At 44.8% G+C, this 27,855-nt stretch overlaps 1 protein-coding gene across 9 annotated transcripts in view; it reads left to right on the top strand.

Annotated features, from left to right (window-relative positions):
* Window positions 1-27,855, top strand: part of PLEKHA6 (pleckstrin homology domain containing A6) — a 200,321-nt gene that overhangs the window by 10,910 nt on the left and 161,556 nt on the right. For 8 of the 9 annotated variants that reach the window (XM_049858324.1, XM_049858326.1, XM_049858323.1 and 5 more), the window contains exons 2-3: window positions 16,781-16,955; window positions 23,602-23,678. In XM_049858324.1, the coding sequence (XP_049714281.1) occupies window positions 16,873-16,955; window positions 23,602-23,678 (160 nt within the window). In that variant the 5' untranslated portion in view covers window positions 16,781-16,872. The remainder of the gene's footprint in view (window positions 1-16,780; window positions 16,956-23,601; window positions 23,679-27,855) is intronic. The other variant, XM_049858329.1, reaches the window with a different exon arrangement.

Below are 27,855 nucleotides of genomic sequence, written 5' to 3'. Positions count from 1 at the left end.
TTAAATAAGGTCCTCACCTACACACAACAGGGACCTAAGGACTGGTGGCTCCACTTGGGTCGCCCAGCCACCCGCGACAGGGGCCAAGGGATAACTGGTACCTCCCAGTCCTTACAACAAAATCTTTGGGTGCCCATGGTCCCTCTGCAGAGCCCACCCACCAGCATGCTCTAGGGAACAGAGACGCCTTTTCCTCAGAGACACTTGGGGGTTGGTTCTCAGCCCCCTGCCTTGTTCAGAGTGTGACCCCCTGCTGCAATGAGATAGGGGTATATACACCAATCCCCCCTGCCCCTGTAAGACGGTAGGACAGAGCCTGTACCACACACTTGATATCAGCTACCTGGAAACCTGAGCTGAATTCATACAAGAAAACTGAATGGACTCCTAGACTGATGTACCTGATAACAGATCTAGCCAGCTGGGGACAGGACACCAGAGCTCCAAAGGTGAAAATAATCAAGCTAGCTCACTCAAGCAACCCATAGGGGTATACCAAAACAAAACAAAGCAAGCAGCTACGACACAGTAAGCAAGCATAAACTAATACAATAACTTATAGATGGCTCAGAGACAACAGTCAATATCAAGTCACATAAAGAAACAGGCCATGATCATCTCAACAGGCTCTCAAAACAAACAATCCAGGGATCTTTTAGATGAAAGTGCATTCCTGGAATTACCAGATGCAGAATATAAAAGTTTAATATACAGAACCCTTCAAGACATCAGGAAGGAAATGAGGCAATATGCAGAACAAGCCACGGGACACACAGATAAAGCAACTGAAGAACTCAGAAAGATTATTCAGGAACATAATGAAAAGTTTAATAAGCTGGAAAAATCCATAGACAGCAATCAGAAATTCAGAAGATTAACAATAAAATTACAGAATTAGATAACTCAATAGAAAATCAGAGGAGCAGAATTGAGCAAGGCTAGAATTTCTGAACTCGAAGATAAATCACTTGGCACTAATATATTTGAAGAAAAATCAGATAAAAAAATTTTTTTTAAATGAAGAAACCTTAAGAATCATGTGGGACTCTATCAAGAGAAATAACCTACAAGTGATTGGAGTACCAGAACAGGGAGGGATAACAGGAAATAGAGAAAATTGTTCAGGATCTGTTGGCAGAAAACTTCCCTGATACTGTGAAAGATGAGAAGATATCTATCCAAGATGCTCATCGAACTCCACATAAGATCTTAAAAGAAAGTCACCAAGACATATTATAATCAAGCTTGCCAAAACCAAAGATAAGGAGACGGTTATAAGAGCAGCGAGGGATAAAAGAAAAGTCACCTACGAGGGAGAGCCAATAATAATAAGCTCGGACTACTTGGCAGAAACCATGCAGGCAAGAAGGCAATGGGATGACATATTTAAAAAATTGAAGGAAAAAAATTGCCTGCCAAGAATCATATATCCAGGAAAACTTTCTGTTAAATATGAAGGTGAAATTAAGACATTTCCAGATAAACACAAGTTGAAGGAATTCATAAAAACCAAACCAAAACTACAAGAAATACTAAAGGGAGTTCTTTGGTTAGAAAATCAATAATATTGGGTATAGACCCAAGACTAGAACACTGGGCAGAGCAACCAGAAGTGAACCCAGACAGGGAAATAAAAAAAAAAAAAAAAGCAAGATTTAAAAAAAAAAAAAGCCCAACACAGGGTAACAGCGATGTTATTATATAAAAGAATACAACATTAAAATAATAAAGCAGGACTAAGAAATGTAATCATACACCTTCCATATGGAGAGGAAGATATGGCAATAATAAGGTAACCACAAAGGAGACAAACTATCCTACTCATCAAAATAAAATACAAGGGAAAAATACAGACTCAGCAGAAACAAAATCAACAACAACAAATATGAGAAAAGGACAATATTAAAGAAAATCTACTCAGCACGTAAAATCAAGTGGGAAAAAGAAGCTGTCAACACACACACAAAAAAAGACATCAAAATGATAGCACTAAATTCATACCTATCCATAATTACCCTGAATGTAAATGGACTAAATGCACCAATAAAAAGACACAGAGTGGCAGAATGGATTAAAAAACAAGATCCGTCTATATACTGCCTATGAGAGACACACCTTAGACTTAGAGACACAAACAAACTAAAACTCAAAGGATGAAAAAAATATATCAAGCAAACAACAATCAAAAAAGAGCAGGAGTGGCAATATTGATTTCTGACAAAATAGACTTTAAAGTTAAATCCATCAGAAAGGATAAGGAAGGACACTATATAATGATTAAAGGGACAATACACCAAGAAGATATAACCTTATTAAATATTTATGCACCCAGTGCCAGGGCTGCAAGATACATAAAACAAACTCTATCAGCATTGAAAAGTGAGATAGACAGCTCCACAATAATAGTAGGAGACTTCAACACACCACTTTCGGTGAGGGACAGGACATCCAGAAAGAAGCTCAATAGAGACACAGAAGATCTAAATGCCACAATCAACCAACTTGACCTCGTAGACATATACAGAACACTCCACCCAACAGCAACCAAATATACTTTCTTTTCTAGTGCACATGGAACATTGCCTAGAATAGACCACATATTAGGTCATAAAGCAAGCCTTAGCAGAATCCAAAACACTGAAGTATCACAAAGCATCTTCTCGGACCATAAGGCCATAAAAGTGGAAATCAATAACAGGAAAAGCAGGGAAAAGAAATCAAACACATAGAAACTGAACAATACCCTGCTCAAAAAAGACTAGATTATAGAAGACATTAAGGATGGAATAAAGAAATTCAGAGAATCCAATGAGACTGAAAACACTTCCTATCAGAACCTTTGGGACACAGCAAAAGCAGTGCTCAAAGGCCAATTTATATCAATAAATGCACACATCCAAAAAGTAGAAAGGGCCAAAATCGAAGAACTATCCCTACAACTTGAACAAATAGAGAGCAACAAAAGAAACCCACAGGCACCAGAAGAAAACAAATAATAAAAATTAGAGCTGAACTAAATGAAATAGAAAAGAGAAAAACAATTGAAAGAATTAAGAAGACCAAAAGCTGTTTTTTTTAAAAACTCAACAAAATTGATAAACCATTGGCTAAACTGACAAAAGAAAAACAGGAGAGGAAGCAAATAATCCGAATAAGAAATGAGATGGGCGATATTACAACAGACCTAACTGAAATTAAAAGAATCAGATTACTATGAAAAACTATACACAAACAAACTTGGAAACCTAGAAAAAATGGATGAATCCCTAGAAACACACTACCTACCGAAACTAACACAAACAGAGGTAGAACAACTAAATAGACCCATAACAAAAGAAGAGATTGAAAAGGTAATCAAAAAACTCCCAACAAAAAAAGCCCTGATCCGGACGGCTTCACTGCAGAGTTTTACCAAACTTTCAGAGAAGAGTTAACACCACTACTACTAAAGGTATTTCAGAGCATAGAACAGGATGGAATACTAGCAAACTCATTCTATGAAGCCACCATATCCCTGATACCAAAACCAGGTAAAGACATCACAAGAAAATTATAGACCTATATTCCTCATGAACTTTGATGCAAAAATCCTCAACAAAATTCTAGCCAATAGAATTCAACAACATATCAAAAAAATAATTCATCATGACCAAGTGGGATTCATAGCAGGTATGCAGGGATGGTTCAGCATTATAAAAACAATTTATGTAATCCACCACATAAATAAAACAAAAGACAAGAATCACAGGATTTTATCAATTGATACAGAAAAGGCGTTTGACAAAGTTCAACAGTCATTCATGATAAAAACTCTCAGCAAAATAGGAATAGAAGGAAAATTTCTCAACATAATAAAGGGCATTTATACAAAGGCAACAGCCAACATCACTCTAAATGAAGAGAGCCTGAAAACATTCCCACTGAGCCCGGGAACCAGAAAAGGTTGCCCTTTATCACCACTCTTATTCAACATTGTGCTGGAAGTCCTAGCCAGAGCAATTAGGCTACATAAAGAAATAAAGAGCACCCACATTGGCAAGGAAGAAGTAAAAGTATCTCTATTTGCAGATGACATGATCTTATACACAGAAAACTGTAAGGAATCCTCCAGAAAACTACTTAAACTAATAGAAGAGCTCAGCAGAATATCGGGATACAAGATAAACATACAAAAATCAGTTGAATTCCTCTACACCAACAAAAGAACATCGAAGAGGAAATCACCAAATCAATGCCATTTACAGTAGCCCCCGAGAAGATAAAATACTTAGGAATAAATCTTACCAGAGATGTAAAAGACTTATACAAAGAAAACTACAGTACACTTCTGCAAGAAACCAAAAGAGACTTACGTAAGTGGAAGAACATACCTTGCTCATGGATAGGAAGACTTAACATTATAAAAATGTCTATTCTACCAAAAGCGATCTATACATTTAATGCAATTCCGATCCAAATCCCAACGACATTCTTCAATGAGATGGAGAAACAAATCACCAATTTTATGTGGAAGGGAAAGAGGCCCTGGATAAATAAGGCATTACTGAAAAAGAAGAACAAAGTAGGAGGCCTTACTTTACCTGATTTTAGAACCTTTTATACTGCCACAGTAGTCAAAACAGCCTGGTACTGGTACAACAACAGATACATGGACCAATGGAACAGAATTGAGAATCCAGACATAAATCCATCCACATATGAGCAGCTGATATTTGACAAAGGCCCCAAAACAGTTAAATGGGGAAAAGACAGTCTTTTTAAGAAATTGTGCTGGCATAACTGGATATCCATCTGGAAAAAAATGAAACAAGACCCATACCTCACTCCATGCACAAAAAGTAACTCAAAATGGATCAAAGACCTAAATATAAAATCTAAAATGATAAAGATCATGGAAGAAAAAATAGGGACAACGTTAGGAGCCCTAATACATGGCATAAACAGTATAGAAAACATTATAAAGAACATAGAAGAAAAGCTAGATAACTGGGAGCTCCTAAAAATCAAACACTTATGGTCATCCAAAGACTTCACCAAAAGAGTAAAAAGATTACCTACAGACTGGGAAAAAGGTTTTAGCTATGATATTTCTGATCAGTGCCTGATCTCTAAAATCTACATAATACTGGAAAAATTCAACTACAAAAAGACAAAGAACCCAATTAAAAAAATGTGCAAAAGATATGAATAGACACTTCACTAAAGAAGACATTCAGGTAGCTAACAGATATATGAGGAAATGTTCATGATCATTAGCCATTAGAGAAATGCAGATCGAAACTACAATGAGATTTCATCTCACTCCAACAAGGCTGGCATTAATCCAAAAAACACAAAACAATAAATGTTGGAGAGGCTGTGGAAAGATTGGAACACTTCTGCACTGCTGGTGGGAATGTCAAATGGTACAACCACTTTGGAAATCGATTTGGCGCTTTCTTAAAAAGCTAGAAATAGAACTACCACACGATCCAGCAATCCCACTCCTTGGAATATATCCTAGAGAAATAAGAGCCTTTACACAAACAGATATATGCACACCCATGTTTATTGCAGCACTGTTTACAATAGCAAAAAGATGGAAGCAACCAAGGTGCCCATCAACGGATGAATGGATAAATAATTATGGTATATTCACACAATGAAATACTATGCATCGATAAAGAACAGTGACGAATCTGTGAAACATTTCATAACATGGAGGAACCTGGAAGGCATTATTTTGAGTGAAATTAGTCAGTTGCAAAAGGACAAATATTTATAAGACCACTATTATAAGAACTTGAGAAACAGTTTGAACTGAGAAGAAAACCTTGTTTTGTGGTTACAAGAGGGGGGAGGGAGAGAAGGTGGGAGAAGGGTATTCACTAATTAGATAGTAGATAAGAACTACTTTAGGTGAAGGGAAAGACAGTACACAGTACAGGGGAGGTCAGCACAATTGGACTAAAGCAAAAGCAAAGAAGTTTCCTGAATAAACTGAATGCTTCGAAGGCCAGCGTAGCAGGGGCAGGGGTCTGGGTACCATGGTTTCAGGGGACATCTAAGTCAATTGGCATAATAAAATCTATTAAGAAAACATTCTGCATTCCACTTTGAAGAGTGTTGTCTGGGGTCTTAAACACTAGTAAGCAGCCATCTGAGATGCATCGATTGGTCTCAACCCACCTGGATCAAAGGAGAATGAAGAACACCAAGGACACAAGGTGATTACGAGCCCAAAAGACAGAAAGGGCCACATGAACCAGAGACTACATCATCCTGAGACCAGAAGAACTAGATGGTGCCCGGCTACAACCGACGACTGCCCTGACAGGGAACGCAACAGAGAACCCCTGAGGGAGCAGCAGAGCAGTGGGATGCAGAGCCCAAATTCTCATAAGACCAGACTTAATGGTCTGACTGAGACTGGAAGGACCCCGATGGTCATGGCCCCCAGACCTTCTGTTGGCCCAGGACAGGAACCATTCCCGAAGCCAACTCTTCAGACATCGATTGGACTGGACAGTGGGTTGGAGAGGGATGCTGGTGAGGAGTGAGCTTCTTGGATCAGGTGGACACTTGAGACTATGTTGGCATGTCCTGCCTGGAGGGGAGATGAGAGGGTGGAGGGGGTTAGAAGCTGGCGAAAAGGACACAAAAAGAGAGAGTGGAGGGAGAGAGCAGGCTATCTCATTAGGGGGAGAGTAATGGGGACTGTGTAGCAAAGTGTATATGGGTTTTTGTGTGAGAGACTGACTTGATTTGTAAACTTTCACTTAAAGCACAATAAAAATTATTAAAAAAAAGTTCGGCAGTTCAAATCCACCAGTTACTCCTTGGAAACCCTATGGGGCAGTTCTGCCCTGTCCTATAGGGTCGTTACAAGTTGAAATTGACCCAACAGCAACAGGTTTGGTTTGGTTTTTTTTTTGTTTAGGATGGCTGGGGCATAGAGTGGTATCATGAAAACAAGTAGAGGCAAGGAGCTGGGAGGAGGGAAGAGCCCAAGCTGTCATATGCACCAGAGAGGTCATCTAAGGTGAGAACTGAAAAGTGTCAATTGAATTTAGCAATCTGGGTAGTTGTTAGCTGCCATGGACTTAGCCTCTGACTCATGGTGACTCCATGCTTAATGGGATCACACTCTTGCACTCCATCAGGCTTTCACTGGCTGATTGCTGGAAGTAGATGACCAGGCCTCTCTTCCTAGTCCATCCTAGTGTGGAAGCTCTGGTGAAACCTATTTGGCATCATAGCAACATGCAAACCTCCACTGACAGACGGGTGGTGGCTGCTCAGGAGGTACACCGGCCTTGAATTGAACCTGCATCTTTCGCATGAAAGGTGAGAAGTCTACCCCTGAACTACCACTACCCCCTTAAACAAACAAACAGAAAAACCCCAAACCCATTGCCATCGAGTTGATTCTGACACATAGTGGCCCTATAGGACAGAGTAGAACTGCCCCATAGGGTTTCCAGGGAGCAGCTGGTGATCCGAATTGCTGACTTTTTGGTTAGCAGCAGTAGCTCTTAACCACTGTGCCACCAGGGCTCCATTAAGCAACCTAGAAATAAGTATTTATCTTTGCCAGAATAGTTTTACCCATTTTCAAGGAGTTATGGGGTCACAAACCAGATTGTGAGTAACTAGGAGACAAGGAATTTGATACCCTAAGCATAGACCTCGCTGTGAAGTGAAAGGAAGTAGAGAGAGGGTGATATGGCAGCTGTGGGCATTTAAGGGGTAGGGTGAAGGGCATGGGGTTGGGTTTTGCTGTTTTTGTTTGTTTTTTAATGGTAGAAACCTTGAGCTTAGTTATAGGCTGGAAGGTAAGAACTAGAAGTGAGGGAAAGGTTGAAAATAGAAGGGAGAAGAGATAATTGATGAAATGAGATTTCTGAGAAGCTGGCAAGGAATGGGTGCTGGACATGGAGGACGTTTAGCTTTTGATAAGATGAAAGAGAGAGAAACCAACCTCATTGCTGTAGAGTCATATTCCAACTCATAGCAACCCTACAGGGCAGAGTAGAACTGCCCCATATGGTTTCCAAGGCCATAAATCTTTATAATAGCAGACTGTACCATCTTTCTTCCATGGAGCAGCTGGTGGGTTCAAACTGACAACCTCTCAGTTAGCAGCCAAATGTGTAACCACTGTACCACCAGGGTTCCTTGAAAGAGAGATAGATGGTGTCTTAGGCTGGGTTCTCTAGAGAAGCAAAATTGGTAAAGTGTGTAGATACATACATACCAAACAAAAACCAAATCCGTTGCCATCGAGTCTATTCCGAATCACAGTGGTCCTATAGGACATAGCAGAACTTCTCCACGGGGTTTCCAGGGAGCAGCTAGTGGAGTCTAACTGCTTACCTTTTGATTGGTAGCCAAGCTCTTAACCAGTGCGCCACCAGGGCTCCAAGCGATTTATATTAAGGAAATGGCTCATGCAGTTGTAGAGGCTGGAAGGTCCCAAGTCCACGGGTCAGGCTGGAAGTTTCTCCTGATTCACGTAGCGCAGGGGCTGGTGAACCCACAAGCAGCAAGTCAAATCTAGCAGGGCTCTGGTTCACAGGCTGCGAAGACTGAAAAATCCCAGGATCAGCAGGCAAGATGGCAGGTAAGCTGCTAGCTCAAGTCCCAAGAACTGGAGGTCAGACGAACAGGAGCCAGTTGCAGGATCCAGAGCAAGCAAAAGGCCAAGAGCCTTGCCAGAAAGTGTACCCACATGGGACACAGGCCACACCCTCAAGGAAACTTCCTTTCAGTTGATTGACTGCTCACAGCAGATCCCATCATGGAGGTGATCACATTATATTGAATCTCATCATGGAGGTGATCATATCATTATGGGACTGCTAAACTACATTATAACTGCCAAACCACTGAGAATCATGGCCCAGTCAAGTTGACACACAACCCTAACCATCACAGATGGGTAGAAATATAGATAAGATTGTAATGGTTGGGATAGAAAGGCTGAAGTGAAGGTGCTACAGTTAAGGCTGCTCCTTTCTGATGGCCTTTTATTTTCTCTTGGAATAATGATGAGGCCAGCTGCTGAGAGTGACAGCAGACCTGGTGAGAGGCACGTAGAAGGCTGGAGAGTATGAATTTGGAGGGATATCAACTTGCTTAATCCCTGCAATGGTTTCGTGTGATTTTTTTTTTTTCCTGGGGCCCAAGAGCCGAAAAGATAGGTTAATCCAGAGTTTGCAATGTGGATACAGCTGAAGACAAGCAGACAAGGATATTGGCCAGTGAGTGGCCCTAAGTTTGGTTTGGGTGGTTCGGCAAGTGAAGCAAGGCTTTGGGTGATAGATTAGAAGGAAATGTGAGAGGTTGAGGGAGCTGCAGGAAGACAAGGAACAGGTATAAAGGTAAGAAAGAAATGAGGGTGTTAGAAGGACCAAAACTGTGTCAGAAAGTAGAATAATAGAGTTTATATTTTCAGGGTTGGAGCAAATATGAGTGGTGGGAAAATCTAGAGTATGGCCTTGGGTGTGAGTGGCTTAACTTGAGTGGAGGTGAATATCCCTGGAGTTGAGGGTATCGAAGAGTTAGAAGGGTAGGACATTGGAGAGTTCATCCACATCAGCACTGAAATCACCCAGGATGAGAGGGAGATACGGGCTGGAGGGGAAGATGCTGAACCAGGAGCCAAGGTCTCTGGAGACTATAGAGGATTGACCAGCAGGTTGGTGGGCTGCAGAGACAAGAGGGGAAGAAGTGGGTGGGCTGGAAGGCAGGAACAGTTTTTACATAGTAATAGAGGTGTAATGGCACTCTATACGTTTATTGACCTAAACTGAAGGCCTGTGTTAGTTCCATGAAACGTCAAAGTCAGCACCAGCTGCCATTTTCTAGGAAAAACCCAGGACAGACATTAAAGTCAGCGCAGAAGGAGCACTGCCCAAACCATAGAGTCAAGAAGAAACACTAAGAAAAAGTATCAGTGGGTTGACTACTGGGCCATTCTCCCACTCTCCACTGGCCCACATCTCTTGCCCTGGGCTGATTACTGACACTTTAATTTCTCCCCTCCCCTTCTGGGGAGCTGCCAGTGCTAGCTCTCTGCTCCATGACAGTCCTGGCAGAAAAAGTCAGCCAGCCATCTTGGGCTGGCATCATTCCCAGGAGAAGCAGAGGCAACCATAGGGCAGCTTGGAAAGATGGAGCTAGAGGGAGCACATTTCAGGCGGACTTCTCTACCAGTGAGCAAGGGTTCATTAGCTAAAATGATCATTTTCTCAGGACCATTCTCAGATGAACCTAAAAATAACCTGAGCTGTCTCTCCACCCTTTCACACAGGAGTACTAGCCGCTTCCTGCTCAGACAGAACCCACCCTAACTTCAACCCTTCTAGGACATGAGCACCATTTGCACATTCCTTCTCTCTGTGAGTGACAGGACTACATACAAGGCTCACTTCCAGGACTCTATTCTCTCTTGTTCTCCTCCCACTTCACAAACCAACAACCAAACCTGTTGCTGTCCAGTCAGTTCCAACTCATGGTGACCCCATGTGTGTCAGAGTAGAGCTGTGCTCCAGAGGGTTTTCCATGGCACATTTTTCAGAAGTAGATTGCTACGCCTTTCTTCCAAGGCACCTATGAGTAGATTCAACGCCAACCTTTCAGTTAGTAGCCAAGTGCTTAACTGTTTGTGCCACCCAACGACTGTCCTACTTTACAAGCCACTTGTTATTCAGTCTCCTTTGTGTGTACCTTCTCATTAACTTGAGTTCTAAAAGTTGGAGTGTCCTTGATCTTCAGGCCCTCATCTTCTCCTCCCTACCTTCCCTTCATTTCCTTTGCGATGTCAACCAGTATCATGGCTTTAATACCATGTAACCATGGAAAAATACCAAATTTGTCTCTACTCCTGAGACAGGCTTCAGTCTTATATATCCAGTTGGCTCCTCAACAACTCTGACTGGGCATCTCATTGGCATCTCCAACCTAACATCCAACCTAACATGCTCAAAATTGAACTTGTTTTCCCCTCTCCCCTGCCATGCCAGCTCTCCCTGTAGCCTACCCCCATCCCAGCCAACGGCAACTCTATCCTTCCAGTTGCTTAGGTCAAATACCTTAGAGTCATCCGGACTCCTCTCTTCCTTTCACAGCCCAATTACAAACTATCACCAAACCCTGTCAGTCCTCACTTCAAAATATACCCAGGGTCCAATCACCTCTCACAATGTCTGTCCCACCACCCCAAAACCAAGCCATCATCATTTCTTGCCTGTATTATTGCGATAGCCTCCTAACTTGAATCTGCTTCCACTCCATTCCCAATAGCACCCAGAATGATACTCTAAGGAGGCTAAGTCATGAAGACCCTATCACACCTACACTCACAACCCTCCAATATTTTCCCATCTCATTTGGAATCAAAGCAAAGCTCCTTATAATGGCCTGGGATGATCTGGCCTCCCTCTGTCCTTGTGTCCTACTATTCTCTCTTTTCTTCACTCTGATTCAGTCATACTGACCTTATTGTTGCTTCTTGAACACACCAGAAATGTCCCTGCCACAGAGCCTTTGAACTTGCTATTCCTTTGGCCTGGGACATGCTTTCCCAATGATGTCCACATGATTTGCTTCCTCACTCCCTCAAATGTCATCTCCTCTGTTAGGCTTTTCCCGTTCACCTTGTGTGAAATACATAAAATATCAAAGGAGCACCTGCTGTCCTTCTATCCCCTTTACTTCTTCAGTTTTTCTCTATAGACGTATCATCTTCTGAGACTATATGTTTATTAAATGCAAACCCTACAAGAGCAGAGACTCCTGTATGCCCTTTACCTAGAACAGCTCCTGGTCCACAGATGGTACTTCATAAATATCTGTGGAACAAATGTAATTCAGTTCACCTGGCTGCAGGGAAATCTCAGGATTCTGTAACTCTCTTGGTCACAACATTAGTACAGCAGTTTTTATAACAAAAGCCTCTTCTCTCAAGCCCTGACAGAAGCACAACTTTAATTAAGGAACTACTTTTTCTAGGCTCCTGCGTGTTTGTACAACCATGTCGCTAATCCCAGAAGAGTTATTCCTTGCCTTCCTCTTCCTTGATCCCTAGTTTCTATAAGAAAATCAACAGTGGCTTGTAACCTAGCCTGCAAGTGACATAACTATTAAACGACAGCATTCAATACAAACTTACCGTTGTGGTTACTCTTTTACAGAGCGGAGGAATCTGTTGTGATCCTCTTGTAACGATGTATGCCTCTTGGCCAAGATGTTTAATGATATAGCAAATGTCTCAAAATATAGCTTTCTACCGATCAGGTTTTCAGGAGACCTGAGTTCTGGTCCCAGCTCTACTGTGGCATTGCCACAACTCCGGGTACTTCTCCTAAGTTCTTCAGTGTCCTCGTTGGGGAAAGTGTGCGCTTTGGACTAGATGATCACTAAGACCCTTCACTGATGTAAAATTGTTGGTTTTTTTGAAAGAGAAGCGTTTGCATGCCCAGGTCACTAGAACAGCTCTTGATGATCTCATTGGCTTTCCAAGTACACAAGATGCTGAGACTGTTGTATCAGTCAGGACTTTTTCAGATGTTAGGGACAGAAACCCAGCTCAAACTGGCTAAAGCAAAGAAAGGTGTTCATTGGTACCTGCAACTGGCAATGCCAGGGGTAGAGCTTCTTCTGGCTAGCTGGGTCCTGGGGCTCATGGGATGTAAGGAACCCAGTTTCTCTTCGCCTCCTGGCACACTTTCTTCTGCATTGGTCTCATTTTCAGTCAGGCTCTCCTCACCTGGGACCCCAGCAGCATCTTCTAGCTTCAAGGGAAGAAAAAGGGCTTCTTCCCAGGAATTCTGGGATTTTTTAAAAAACTGAGTCTCATTGGTTTGGTCTGAGTCATGTGTTCTTTCTTGAACCAATCACTATGGCCAGTGGCATGGAGACTCGTATTGGCTAGACCTGTGTCACATGCCCTCCCCACCCCCCTCCATGGAGCTGGGTGAGGGTGGGGTCAGCTTACCCACCACAGGCACTGAGAGTGGCCGAAGGGTAGATCCCAAAAGGAAACTCAGGGGGCTATTAATAGAATAAGGGAGACTGGATAGTGGACAGTTAAAAATAATAGACACTGACTTCAGTCCTCATTAAGTTATGATTTTCTTGTAGGTACGTATTAGTTTTCTGTGGCTGCTTTAACAGATTACCACAAACTGGCTGGCTGAAAACAGGAGAAATGTATTCCCTCAGAGTTCTGGAGGCTAGAAGGCTGAAACCAGGGTGTCAGCAGGGCCACACTTCCTCTGGAGGTTCTAGGAACTAACCTGTTCCTTACTTCTTTTAGCTCGTGGTGGCTGCAGGCATGCCTTGACTTGTGGCCACATCACTCCATTCACTGCCTATGGACACCTTGCTTCCTGCTCTTCTGTCTGTCACGTCTTACCTGTGTGTCTCCTGTAAGGATATCTGTCATTAGATATAGGGACTGCCTGGACAATCCAGGATGAGCCCCTCATCTCAAGGTCCTTAACTATGTCCGAAAGACCCTTTTCCAAATAAGGTCACATTCTGCAGGTTCCAGGGATTTGACCTGGATATCTTTGGCGGGGGTGGCGGTGGTATTTTTTTACCTACCACAGGTTCCAAAACAGGAAGATAGTATGATTTAAGTGACTGATCTACAGTCTCAAAAATATGTGAGAGAATCAGAATAATTTCTAAACGTTATTGGTATATTTTATCCACACACTTTTTCAATACATCAACCCTCCTTCGCTCTCCCAGGTTATTTGTTGCACCAACAGCTGTTTGAGATTTCTGCTCCCTTTCTGCATTATCTTTAGCTCTTTTGATAAAATATCATTAACCCAAGTATTAATACTGATCATAATTGATAATCAAGAATGAGGACTTAAAAAGTCACTAGCAACCATGCACCAGAGTTAGAAAAGTATTTTCAAACCTAATTTTTTTCTCTTATTTTGAATAAGTAAAAAAAAATTCAAAATTCCAACCACCACTGGCCTCTCCTTGTCTCGGTCAGAATTCCTAGGAACCCCAGACAAGACTAGAGATTAACAAGCACACGATCTCTTGAAGAAATCAAGAGCAGCCCCCTACTCCTCAAAGAAGACGGTGGCATAATACATGTTTTCAAAGACATGTCATTTCATCCCCTGTTTTCACCCACATCCAGCCAAGCAGCTGCCCTTACTGGTTGCTCAGGTTAGACTGGGAATGCGCTGGTTGCTGGTATTTTCCCTTGAGGCATCTTGGCAGCAATTCTGGTGTTTTAGATCCTTGGATATCACAGAGCCTGGGCACTTGGCTGTGTGCTTTATCAGGGAGGAGTCTTCCAGATGTTTCACAAGGCTGGGAGCTGGAGCATGGAGCTGGTGAGAAGTCTGCTCCCTCAACCTTCCCACCTTCCCCAGTTCTGGAACTCAGGGGCACCTAGAGCCTCATCTGTGCTTCTCAGGTGCGGCTCTGTGTTATTGAAAAATGCAACTTTCACTGTTAGAAATCTGTAGGATCCGAGAAGGGAGAAGAGTTGTGTGTTGTGGGTTTCTGTCCTCTTCTGCATCTGGAGAATGGACTCAGCTTAGAGCTGGCACCCAGGATCAACCTGTATGTGTCAGCAGAGTTCACTACCCGTGTTGGAGGCAGAATGCTGTAATGGAAAGAGCTCCGGCCTGTGACATCGGTGGGCAGATCCTTTTCTGCTACCACCTACTTGCTCAGTGACCTTGACCAGTTCTTCCACTTCTCTGGTCCTCAGTTACTCATATTTAAAACAGAAGGACTAGACTGAGTAGAAGCTCTCTGAGGCACAGTCTAGTGTCACCACCCGTTGGCTGTATACACATTACACCTTCCAGGCTGAGCATTTGGGATACTTGGAAAAGCTGTTCCCTCCCTCCCCTGAAAGCCCCCCTCACCCTCACAGACTCTGGGTTATAATTGGCATGTCCCTAAATAAGGTCTTAAAATCCAGGCTTTTTGCTACAGTTCAGAGCTGTTCCCAGTTATGACAATATCAGCCATTCATCAAACATTTGATCGGGTGCCCAGGCAAGTGCTGCGGTTAGAAAGATGAATAAGGTAGAGCCCTTACCCTCAAGGAGCACTCAGTCTAAGGAAGGAGACAGATGAGTAAATCAAGGATTGAATTACAATGTGACAAGTACCACTATCGGGTTATTCATAAGGCACCCTGACACATAAAGGATTGACATAGAAATCTGTGGGTAGAGTCAGGAATGGCTTCCTGGAGGAGGTGACATATGGGTGGACACTGAGGGAAGAACAGGAGTTACCTAGGTGGAATTGGTGATCATTGCTTACAGGAGTTGGCATGACTTACCAACTGCCATGCAACATATTGCTTCTTTTAAAGACAGGTGTCTCTCCCAATGTCTAATTACTCCTTGAGTCTGGCAAATGGAAAGAAGGCCCGGTGGTGCACAGCTGAAGTGCTCAGCTGCTAACCGAGCCGACTAGTGGCTTTGCAGGAGAAAGATGTGGCAGTCTGCTCTTGGAAATCCTGTGGGACAGTCCTGCTCCGTTCTAAAGGGTCGCTATGAGTCGGAATCCACTCAATGGTTTGGTTTGTTTGTTTTGGGCAAATGGATTGGAACAGTGTGCACCCAATCCAAGCCCCAGGGGAGACAGGTAGGTTCTGAGTAAAGCTGAGGAAGCAGACTGGACCCCAACTTTGATACAGACCCAGAGACAGCACAACTGCGGTCTCCAGCAGCAGCATTTTTGATATGTCAGTACTGAATGCTCACCACTTGTCTGGTGTACACAGAACACATTCCCATCTCTCTCTCTCTTTTTCTTTCTCTTTTTCCCTCTTCTGGTGCAAGTTAGGGGGAAGGAGTGGGGAAAGACAAGGGCTATTGGTTTCTGAGTGTTTCTAAGGTCTCACTGATACTACTACTTAGTCACGGCAGGCTTCTTGGAGGAGGTGCTCGGAAAGAAACTTAAGTACTAGCTTGACTAATCAGGCTGACCTCCTGGCAGGAGCTGGCCTGTGGGGAGGAGACTTAGGGCCCCTTGCGACTCATACTCACGCCACCCGGCTTCTGCCCTTTGTCCTTCTACTAACCTCCCACCCAGTAGAACCAGTTTTGACCACTTCCTTTTTCCCTTTCCGCGGCGGGCCATGTCCCTCAGGTTCATGATTCAAAGCTCTTGCTGTCGAGCTGGTTCCCCTGCGCTCTGCGTCCCCGGCGCCGGGACGTGGGGGACCGGCGGGGCTGCGGGGCGATTGTCCCGGCTGGGAATTACCTTCCGAGGCGGCGGCTTGGCTCCGCCCTCCTCTCGCCCGGCCGGCTGTTAAGTGCAGGCTTGGGCGCTGCGAGCTGAGAGGGCAACACCCCTTGCTCACACACAGTAACCTGCTCCCTTCGGGGAGGGACCCTCCCACTCCAGCTCCCGGGCTCCGTGGGCGCCGCCTGGCTGGCCCGCTGCACAGCGCGAGCAGGGACAGAGACCTCGGCGGTTCCCGTTAACAGGCCAGGAAGAGGAGCGTCATAATTACTCACCTGCACTAATTGCCTGTCATTAAAGTTAAGGAGATAGTCGGAAGAGGAGCCCAGACTCAGGAGGGGCAGGTGGTGTCTGAGGCTTGGCTCTGCGGCCGCGCGTTCCCGGGGCTCCCGGCTGGGCCAGGGTTAAGTGCCGGCCTGTTCCCTGCTGCCCGGCGCGCGGCCAGCTCGCCTTCAGTGAGAGGCCAAAGTCACTGCCAGGCGCCCAGGAGGTAGCCGGTAGCCGGGCTGGACCCACACAGGGCGCCCCGCCCCATCCCTGCTTCTCGCAGGAGGCCGAAAGTGGGGTTCCCGGGCTGGAAGCACCAGCCGCCAGCCCAGCGCCCTGGTGGCAGAGAGCAAGAGGGGCTGAGGGGACACTGAGATGGCTGATGAGATTGACTGGCTGGACTTGCCAGGCCGGTGGACATATGGAGTGGACTGCGGTGGGAGAATTTTCTTCATCAAGTACGTTAATCTCTCCTTTTTTTTCCTTTTTTCTTTAAAGTTGTCTAACTTGAAAGGTGGCAGGGCCAGGGGCAGGCTTGAGAGGGTGGGGGGAGCCGGTGGCTGGAACAGCATGCGTGAGTAATAAGTTTATCAGGATGCCCGTTTGAATGTCTCTCCCGCCTTTTCCTCAATAGTTCAAAGTCCAGTGAAGGCTCATGTGTTCCCTCATCTTGGAGAGGCTGGGCAGGGCTGATCTGCCAGGTGCCCCACTAAAAATGAAAATGGAGATTTGAATCCACCCAGTGGTGCTGCGGAAGACAGGCCTGGCGATCTGCTTCCATAAGGATTACAGCAAAAAACCACAAAAATCACCCTGTGGAGCTGAGCAAGAAGCCCTATGGAGCTCAGTTCTACTCTGTAACACATGGGATGGCCATAAGTGGGAATCTGCTCTATGGCAATGGGTTTGTTTTCGTTGCTGGAGGATGATAAGACCCAGTGCCCAGTCTGGACTGTTTTCCTTCCAGCTCAGTCCACCCAAAGGGGCAGAGGTGAGGTCCCCCACCTTCCTACAGGAAGCCTTGGGCTATGTGATAGCTCACCCGGTGACCTTGCCTCTGCCAATGAGTTACCTGGTTCCCTCAGCAGGACGCAGTGTCCTCAGGATGGAAGTCCCTCTCCGTTACTGCTCTTTGTGGGGCTGTGGTGAAGGGGGCGGGAAAGATACCCACAGTACATTTTGCGTTCTTTAGCAGGAGGGAGCCTCTGCTGCTCTCAGTAATATATTAGCACTCTCATATTAATTTCATAAACCACAATGGCTCTGGCATAATCTCATTATAACAGAGTGGTCCGGCTGGCCCTATTTTGGCTGCCTTCTATTAGTCATCTTTGGCCAGGATAGAAATCTCCCAGTAATATAGCAAGCCTGGAAGCTCAGCCTTCTGGACTGCTGCCTGCAGCTGGTGAGCCTTCCCTGCCTCAAGATAGCCACTCACACAGAACATTACAACTGAAAGGAACCCTGACACGGCCCTCTTACTCTTTAACTGGGTAGGTGGAGCTCTAGAGAGCCGGAAAGTACTTGTCTAAGATAAACCAACCCAAAACCCACTGCCATCCATAAAGCCACTAGCTAATCATTGCTTAGCCTAAGGCTGTATCCACTGACTCTAGCTGTTGCTTTTGTCCCTGGTCCAGGAGGTCAGGCAGCCTGGTGTCTCTTTAGTGTTTCTCAGTTTTCACATTTGCGTTAGGCCTTTCTTCTGTAATTATAATCATCATGATCATAACAGATATTGTCATTGTATTATCACAGAAATGCACTCCACTGAAGTTCTTGACTGCAGGTCACATCCTCAGATAACAGAACTTCTCCAGTATTAAAACTGGATTCCCCTTGATCAGTAGCTTGAGACTTCAGAGCCCGTAAGCGTCACCCCAGGAATTTGTTAAAAGTGCAGATTCCTGAGCCCTACCCCCAGACAGTCTGATTCAGAAGACCTGGCATGGAACTTCAGAGTTTAAATTTCTGCAAGCTGCCCTTCCTGATTCTTTTCATCTTTTATTCCATAGACATTTATTGAACATTCACTATTTGTCTGCTGCAGCACTAGGCACTAGAGATTAAAAAAAAAAAAAAAAGAATAAGATACAGGATTTGCCTTTAGGACAGTAGGGAAGACACAAACACATACTTACAAAATCATATGCGACATTCTAGAGGCATTTGCATGGTGCTATAGGAGTTCTGGAGCCCTGGTGGTGCAGTGGTTAAGCATTTGGCTGCTAACCAAAAGGTCAGCAGTTTGAATTCACTGGGTGCTCCTTGGAAACCCTATGGGGATGTTCTATCCTTGTCCTAAAGGGTTGCCATGAGTTGGCATCCACTCAATGGCAATGGGTTTGGTTTGATTTTTTTTTTAATGGGCATCCCAGTGTGGAACAGTTAAGCGCTCCACTGCTAACTGAAAGGTTGGCGATTTGAACCCATCCAGTGTTTCTGAGAGAGAAAGATCTGGCAATCTGCTTCCATAAAGGTTATAGCCTAGAAAACCCTGTATGGCACTTCTGTTCTGTCACATGGGATCACTATGAGTTGGAATCGACTCTACGGCTACTACCACCACCGCCAACAACCACATGGCGTATAAAGGAGCCCTGGTGATACGGTGGCTCGGCTGCTAACTGGAAGTTTGGCACTTCAGACTTACCCAGCAGCCTTCTGGAGGAGGACCTGACAATCTGCTTCCATAAAGATCACAGTCAGGAAATCCCTATGGGGCAGTTCTACTCTGTCATGTGAGGTCACTGTGCACCTAACAACAACAACAACAACAACTAGACATAGGAGTATAAGGAGGAAAAAACTAATGCTGTCTGGAGAGGTCAGGGAGGGCCTACCTGAGGAGGAAATATTTGAGCTGAGCTGATTCTAGAGGAGAGAGAAACAAGAATGAAAATGGCCTTTGAAGCAGAGGTCTGTGGGGAGGAAGGCACCAATGGGTGCCAGGACACAGGGTATCTAGAACATTCTGAGGGTTTAGTAGAGATGGAGTATAGGCTGCCGAGTGCTTCCAAGGATGAGGACTAAAAAGTAGGAAGGAGGTAGCTTGAGAGAATCCTATGCACTAGGCTGAGGAGCTTGATCCTATAGGCGATGGGAAGTCTAAGGAGATTTTCAAACGGGACTGACAAAAATCTGCATTTTATGAGGATCACTCTGACAGCTGCATGGATGATGATTTGGGGCCTAAAGAGGGAGGCAAGGGAAGAAACTTGAGGTGTGGAGAGCAGTTAGGAGTCAATTGCAGAAGTCCAGGGAACAGCTGATGAATTAAAGCTGGGAAAACAGAGGTCAAACTGGGGAAGCCCACACAACTTGTCCAAGGCAAGGTCATGAAAGCTCCACAGACACAACTAAGCTCCCTGAGGGACTGAATTTGCTGAGCTGAGGGCTATTGGGACCATGGTCTCAGGGAACATCTTGCTCAATTGGCATAACATAAGTTATAAAGAAAACATTCTACATTCTACTTCGGTGAGTACACATCTGGGGCCTTAAAAGCCTGTGAGCAGTCATCTAGGATTCTCCATTGGTCTCACCCCTTTGGGAGCAAGGAAGAATGAAGAAAACTAAAGATACAATGGAGAGATTAGTCCAAAGGACTAATGGACCACATCTACCACGGCCTCCACCAGACTGAGTCCAGTACAACTAGATGGTACCTTGCTACCGCCACTGACTGCTCTGACAGGGATCACAATAGAGGGTTCCAGACAGAGCTGGAGAAAAATGTAGAACAAAATTCTAACTCAGAAAGAAAGATCAGGCTTGCTGGCCTCACAGAGACTGGAGAAACCCTGAGGGTATGACCCGCAGACACCCTTTCAGCTTAGTAATGAAGTTACTCCTGAGGTTCACCCTTCAGCCAAATATTGGACAGGCCCATAAAACAAAGCGAGACTGAAGGGGTGCACCAGCCCTGGGGCAAGGACTAGACGGTAGAAGGGAATAAGAAGTTGGTAATAGGGAACCCAAGTTTGAGAAGGAGAGTGTTGAAACGTTGTGGGTTTGTTAACCAATGTCATAAAACAATACGTGTACTACCTGTTTAATGAGGAACTAGTTTGTTCTGTAAACCTTCATCTAAAGTACAATAAAAAAAAATTAAAACAGAGGCCAAGGGGAGGGAGAGATGGAGAATGTTTAGCAGTAAAATTGAGGGCTCATCTACTAATTGTTGGGGTGAGGGAAAGGGGAGAATTGAAGATAAATCTTAGAATTTCTAGCTTGAGTTTGACAGCAATCAGGAGTGTGGGAAGAGGAGCAGATTTTAGGGGTTGAGCACACTCACTGGAGAAATACGGAATTTGAGGCCCCTGTGGGACATTCAAAGAGTCCTTGCGTAGCGCAAACAGTTAATGCACTCGATTGCTAACTGAAAGGTTAGAGGTTTGAGTCCACCTTAGAGGTGCCTCAGAAGAAAGGCCTGGAGATCTACCTCCAAAAAATCAACCATTGAAAACCCTGTGGAGCACAGTCCTACTCTGACACATGTGGGTTCTCCATGAGTCGGAGTCGACTCCACGGCAAATGTTGGGGCATTCAGGGGGTGATGTCTAACAGGGGTTGAAGAGAGAGGCCTGAGCTGGAAGGAGAATCTTGGGAGTCATTGTGTAGAGGTGGCACCACCCACACGTGTGTGAGGGAGAAGAGGGGAGGGCACCCAGGCAGCACCAGCATTTAAGGAAGGGATAGAAGAAGAAAGGTCAGGAAGGAGGATAAAACCATGGGATTGCAGAGGCGGGCAGCACCATGGCAGAGTGCTGCCCTATAAGGCTAGGGAGAGGGATTTTAAGAAGGAAGCCATAGTCAACGGTGTTGAATGTAGTAGAAAAACAAAATGAGCTGAAGACTGAGAAGTGTTTATTGGATTTAGGAAATTAAAAAAAAAAAAGAGCTATTTAATGACCTCTAGGAAAGTTTTTTTCCCCCCCTAGGGAAGTGTTATGCATAACATTGCGAAGAATGGGGATTCTAGAACAGTTAATTGTGCTCATGCAGAACCTGTACATAGACCAAGAGGTAGTCGTTCGAATAGAACAACGGGATACTGAGTGCTTTAAAATCAGGAAAAGTGCACGTCAGGGTTGTATCCTTTTGCCATACTTATTCAGTTTGTATGCTGAACATATAATCCAAGAAGCTGGATTGTATGAAGAAGAACTCAACTCGGCATCAGGATTGAAGGAAGACTCATTAACACTCATTAACACAAATGATACAACCTTGCATGCTGAAAGCGAAGAGGGCTTAAAGCAGTTACTGATGAAGATCAAAGACTACACTATGGATTACACCTCAACATAAAGAAAACAAAAATCTTCACAACTGGACCAATAAGCAACATCATGATAAAGAGAGAAAATGCTGAAGTTGTAAAGGATTTCATTTTACTTGGATCCACAATCAACGCCCATGGAAGCAGCAGTCAAGAAATCAAATGATGTATTGCATTGGGAAAATCTGCTGCAAAAGACCTCTTTAAATTATTAAAAAGTGAAGATGTCACCTTGAGGACTAAGGTGCACCTGACCCAAGCCATGGTTTTTTGAATCACCTCATATGCATGTGAAAGCTGGACAGTGAATAAGGAAGACTGAAGAAGAATTGATGCGTTCGAATTATGGTGTTGGTGAAGAATATTGAATATACCTGGACTTCCAGAAGAACGAACAAATCTGTCTTGGAAGAAGTACAGCCAGAATGCTTCTCAGACACGAGGAGGGCAAGACTTCATCTCACGTACTTTAGACATGTTATCAGGAGGGACCAGTCCCTGGAGAAGGGCATCATGCTTGGTAAAGTAGTGGGTCAGCGGAAAAGAGGAAGACCTTCAAAGAGATGGATTGACACAGTGGCCGCAACAATGGGCTCAAACATAGCAACGATCGTGGGGATGGCTGGCCTAGGATCGGGCAGCTCTTTCGGTTGTACACAGGATCACTGTGAGTCAAGCAACTCGACGGCATGTAACTTCAAGAAGGGATTGGAAACAGAATCCAGGTTGCAGTGGGCTGGTGAATGGGAGGACAGGAAGTGTAAAAAGCTAGAAGAGACTGGTTTCCAAGAGGGATGTTTGGTCAGGAAGAAGAGGAACATGAGACAAGAAGTTGGAAGGGGAAACAGCACTGAAAGGAAGATAGAGTGCTCAGACTGTGAAGACGCAGACGTGTGTGGAGCTAAAGGGCTAGACCTGACAGGGAGAAAGCCGTGGAACATACACAGCTGGGATGATTACACAATGTTGTCCGTTGCCGCTGAGTCGGCTCCGACTCACCGCGACCTTATGTGTGATAGACTGAGGTGTTGCCCCGTCCTGCACCATCTTCATGATCGTTGGTATGTTGAATCCCTTGTTGTGGCTATTGTGCCAGTCTGCCTATTGAGGGTTTCCATTGTTTTCCCTGACACTCTACCAAACACGATCCTTTTCTAGTGACGGGTCTTTCCTGATGATGTGTCCAAAGTAAGCAAGTCAAAGTCTTAGTACCCTTGCTTCCCTGTTCCTCCCATCCAACTTCAGCAATTCTCTCAAATGTCACCTGTTTAGTGAAGGTTTCATGCTGTTCCCCTTCCTCACCTCCAGCCCAGTCAGGACTTCCCTTTCTGTGATTGAGTGACACGTCCTGTGCACAGCTATAATACAGATTACAGTCCCTATCACATTGTATGGCAGCTGCCTTTTTATGTGTCTGTTTCCCTGTGGGAGGTCCCTGGGTAGCGGGAGCTGCCTGCACTTGACTGCTAACCTAAAGGCTGGCAGTTTGGACCCACCCAGCAGCACTGTGGAAGAAAGGCCTGTAAAATTACAGCCAAGAAAACCCTATGGAGCAGTTCTACTCTGTAACATATGGGGTCACTATCAATCGGAATCAACTCGATGGCAACAGATTTGTTGTTTTTTCCCTGTGGATCATAAGTTGTTTTAGGTTGGGGATTAGATAGTATTCATCTAAGTAAATACTTTGTGAATATGAGTGAATGAATGGCAGTGTGGATGTTCCCATTCCTCGGTGCCTGGGATTGGACAGTCAGTGCTGTTCCCACTCAGGGAAGCCTCTCGTGTATCTGATATTTTCTTATTTATTTATTTTTCAGTGATGAGGAAAAGTCAACCAGCTGGGTGCACCCTAGTACAGAATGGCCCATCCAGAGCGGTCATTCCACCAGCCCAGGTAAGGAGCAGATCTGTCCCTACGTTTGCGTGTAAAGGAGGAAGCAAGAGTCCATCCATGGGTGAGGTGGCAGCAGCAGCGCCACACCCACCCCCCCGCCCCGCCCCACGCACACACACTGTGTTGCTTCTGACTTTTTCTTTCCTCCATGAATAGACCCAGTTTAGCATTTGGGCAGCCAACTGTGGCGATGTTGCAAGAGGGTTGGTTCTCACCTTCAAGGGCTCTCCAAGCTTCCAGCTGTATGGTTAGTACCTTGGACAGACTTTTGGGGACCAAGATTTACTCCTCTCTCTCTCATCCTCCCACACAGTCAGAAAATCCCCTCCATATTGAAAGGTCCTGAACTGAGCAGAGCTCCAGCCCCAGTGCTGTCCAACAGAACTTATGCTGTGATGGTAGCGTTCTCGGTCTGTGCTGCCCAGTACAGTAGTCACAAGCCCCGTGCGGCTACTGAGCAGCTGAAACATGGTTAGCAGGACTGAGGAACTGAATTTTTAACTTGAAAAAAAAAGTTTTCCTTTTATTTCTGGTGAAAACATATACACCCAAACACGCTCCCATTTAACAATTTCTATTTTTTTTACATGTACCAGTCAGTGACATTGATTACATTCTTCACATTGTGTCAACGTTTTTGTTATTTCCGCTCTAGTTGTTTCATCTCCATTAGTTTAGACTCACTGCCCCCTAAACTTCTCATCTATGTTTGAGTTTTTAATTTTAATTTAAATAGCCCCAGTGTTGCTAAGTAGAAGACACCATTACTAGTCCTCAGGAAGCTCCCGGGCTAGTGGGGTAGATGGACAGCATATAGAAAAAAAATACACAAAGAAGCAAGCGAAGAAGAAGATGTCAGTCTAAATTGAAGAAGTGGACAGTTGGCATAACATAGCTTGGTGAGTAGTGTCTGGGGTCTTAAAAGCTTGTGATCGCCCATCTAAGATGCTTCACTGGTCCTACCCCATCTAGAGCAAGGGAGAATGAAGAAAACCAAAGACAAAAGGGAAAGATTAGCCCAAAGGACTAATGGACCACAACTACCACAGCCTCCACCAGATTGAGTCTAGTACAACTAGATGGTGCCTGGCTACCACCACTGACTGCTCTGACAGGGATCACAATAGAGGGTTCCAGACAGAGCTGGAGAAAAATATAAAACAAAATTCTAACTCACAAAAAAAGACCAGACTTTCTGTTCTGACAGAGACTGGAGAAACCTGAAGAATATGGCCCCTGAACACCCTTTTAAGTCAGTACTGAAGTCACTCCTGAGGTTCACCCTTCAGCCAAAGATAAGACAGGCCCATAAAACAAAATGAGACTAAATGGGCACACCAGCTCAGGGACAGGGATGAGAAGGCAGGAATGGTCAGGAAAGCTGATAACTGGGAACCTAAGTTCAAGAGGGGGAGAGTGTTGACATGTCATGGGGTTGGCAACCAATGTCACAAAACAATATGTGTATTAATTGTTTAGTGACAAACTAATTTGCTCTGTAAACCTTCATCTAAAGTACAATTAAAAAAAAAAGAAAGAAACAAACAAATTGAAGATGTGGAGACAGCAAGAATCAATAGGCCTGGGGAACTTCAGATGAACCACAAACTTCACGACACCACGGCAGGCCAGTAGGAAGAGGGGGTGAGGCAGCATGGGAAAATCTCCCACTGCACCTGCCCGATGTCCTTCACGCGGCCAGACACCAGGTGTCTAGTTCAAGGAGTCCTGGTCAGTTGCAAGCATGGCCCACACTGCTGGGCACCCTTGGGTTAAAGTTCCCAGTTGCCCAGTGCCTACTCTCTTTTAGATTCCAGACTGGAATCATTGTGTTTTTAGAGCTGGAAGGAACTTAAGGATCATGTAGTCCAACCCCTTCATTTCAAACAAAATTGAGCAGAGAGGAAGCGCCTGGCTCAAGGCCACCGGGCTAATAAGCAAAGCAGTGTCGTGGTTAAATGTATGAGTTCTGGAGGCAGAGAAGACGTGAGCTCTAATCTTGGCTCTGCTTTCTATCAGTCTGGCTTTCAGTAAGTGGTTTAATTCTTCTGAGGCACTTCTTTTTCATCTGAAGATGGGGGTACTATTATGACTCTTTGAGGTTGTAGACCATGGAGACATAACGCAGACTGATAGTTGTCAGGAGCTGAGGGGAGGAGGGAATGGCGAGAAACTGCTCAGTGGGTAAAGGGTTTACTTTGAAGTGATGGAGATGTTTTGGAACTAGCTGGAGGTGGTTGTTGTACAACACTGTGAATGTACTAAATACCACTGAATTGTTCACTTTAAAATGGTTAATTTGATGTTATGTGAACTTTACATCAATAAATTGCTTAAAAAATTGGGCAGTATCTAGGAAAGTTAAAAAAAAGAAGGCTGTAGTGAGGTTTGCATGAGAGAGCTGGCACCTTGCAGGCCTCTGAAAATGGAGGTAACTGCTGTTATCGTTACCACTGTATGGCCAAGGAGCTCTGGAGGTGCAATGGTTAAGTATCCAGCTGCTAACAAGAAGGTTGGCATTCCAACCCGCTCAGCGGCTCCATCGGAGAAAGACCTGGCGATCTGCTTCCATAAAAATTATAGCCAAGAAAACCCCATGGGGCAGTTCTACTGTGTCAGAATCGATTCAACGGCACCCAACAACAATTGTATGGCCAGGGCTCTCTTCATCTACAGGTTTGTTGTCCTTGTCACGTTCACTGTCTCAGCTGTTTATTGTGTCAGTCCATCCATCTCATCATCACCGTTGTAGAACTGGAAGATGAATAAAACCCCATGAACCAATTCCTTTCATTTTGGCTGCAGCCAGCTGGTTGCCCAAGGTGGGGAAAGGGTTAAAGTACCCCATGAAGCAAAGCTTGCTGGGAGGGCAGCTGCCTCAGCGGGCACTCCGCCTGGACTGGAATATAAGCACTCTTGGTGTTGCCCAGGCAGAGAGGGCAGTGTGGAGGGAAGTTGCTAGAAAAAGACAGGGGAAGTAATCCACGCTGGCCTCCTTCCCAGGCACATCACAGTGGCAGGATTATTTATGGTTCTGACCCAGTGAGGATCCCTCTACTCGGGGAGGCTGCCAACCTTCTCAATGGGAATGTCCTCCAGCAGGGATGGGGAACAAGTAGCATCTATGGAGTGCCACAGAGGAAAGAGTGTGGGTTTTGGAGGCAGCAGCTTGCTTACGTGCTGGCCTCGACACTTCCTGTGTGACCGTAAGCAAGCTGGTGAACCCTCTCGGGGCCTCAGTTTTCTCATCTGCAAAAAGGTTCAGGCCTATGCCTATTGCAGAATGTTGCTGTGAGGACTAAATACACTATTGTTGTTAAGTGCCGTTGCATCAGTTTCGGCTCATAGCGACCCCGTGTACAACAGAATGAAACAAAACACTGCCCAGTCCTGTGCCATCCTCACAATTATTTTGTGCTTGAGCCCATTGCTGCAGCCACTGTGTCAGTCCATCTCATTGAGGGTTGTCTTAGTCACCTAGTGCTGCTCTAACAGAAATACCACAAGTGGATGGCTCTAACAAAGAGAAATTTATTTCTTCATGGTAAAGTAGTCTAGAATTCCAAATTCAAGGTGTCAGCTCCAGTGGAAGGCGTTTTCTCTCTGTCAGCCTTCTCATCAGTTTTCTCTCGGACTAAGAGCTTCTCCACACAGGGACCCTTGGTCCAAAGGACACCCTCTGCTCCCAAGGCTGCTTTCTTTGTGGTATGAAGTCCCCAACTCTCTGCTTGCTTCCCTTTCCTTTTATTTCTTATAAGATAAAAGGTGGTGCAGGCCACACCCCAGGGAACTCCCTTTACTTTGGATCAAGGATGTGACCCGAGCAAGGGTGTTACATCCCACCCTATTCCTCTTTAACCACAGGCAGAGATTATGATTTATAACACATAGTAAAAACAAAATGGAGGACAACCACACATGGCCTAACCAAGTTGACACGTATTTCGGGGGGCCAAATTCAGTCCGTTACAAGGGTCTTCCTCTTTTTCGCTGACCCTCTACTTTACCAAGCATGATGTCCTTCTCTAGGGACTGGTCTGTCTTGATAACATGTCCAAAGTACGTGGAATAAGTCTCACCATCCTCACTTCTTTTTAAAAAAAATTTTTTTTCACTACTGTCACTTCTAAGGAGCATTCTGACTCTACTTCTTCTAAGATGGATATATTGGTTCTTC

Source organism: Elephas maximus, chromosome 18 (assembly GCF_024166365.1).
Source record: "Elephas maximus indicus isolate mEleMax1 chromosome 18, mEleMax1 primary haplotype, whole genome shotgun sequence".
NCBI classification, from domain to species: domain Eukaryota; kingdom Metazoa; phylum Chordata; class Mammalia; order Proboscidea; family Elephantidae; genus Elephas; species Elephas maximus.
This window is presented reverse-complemented; position numbering and strand designations above follow the sequence as displayed.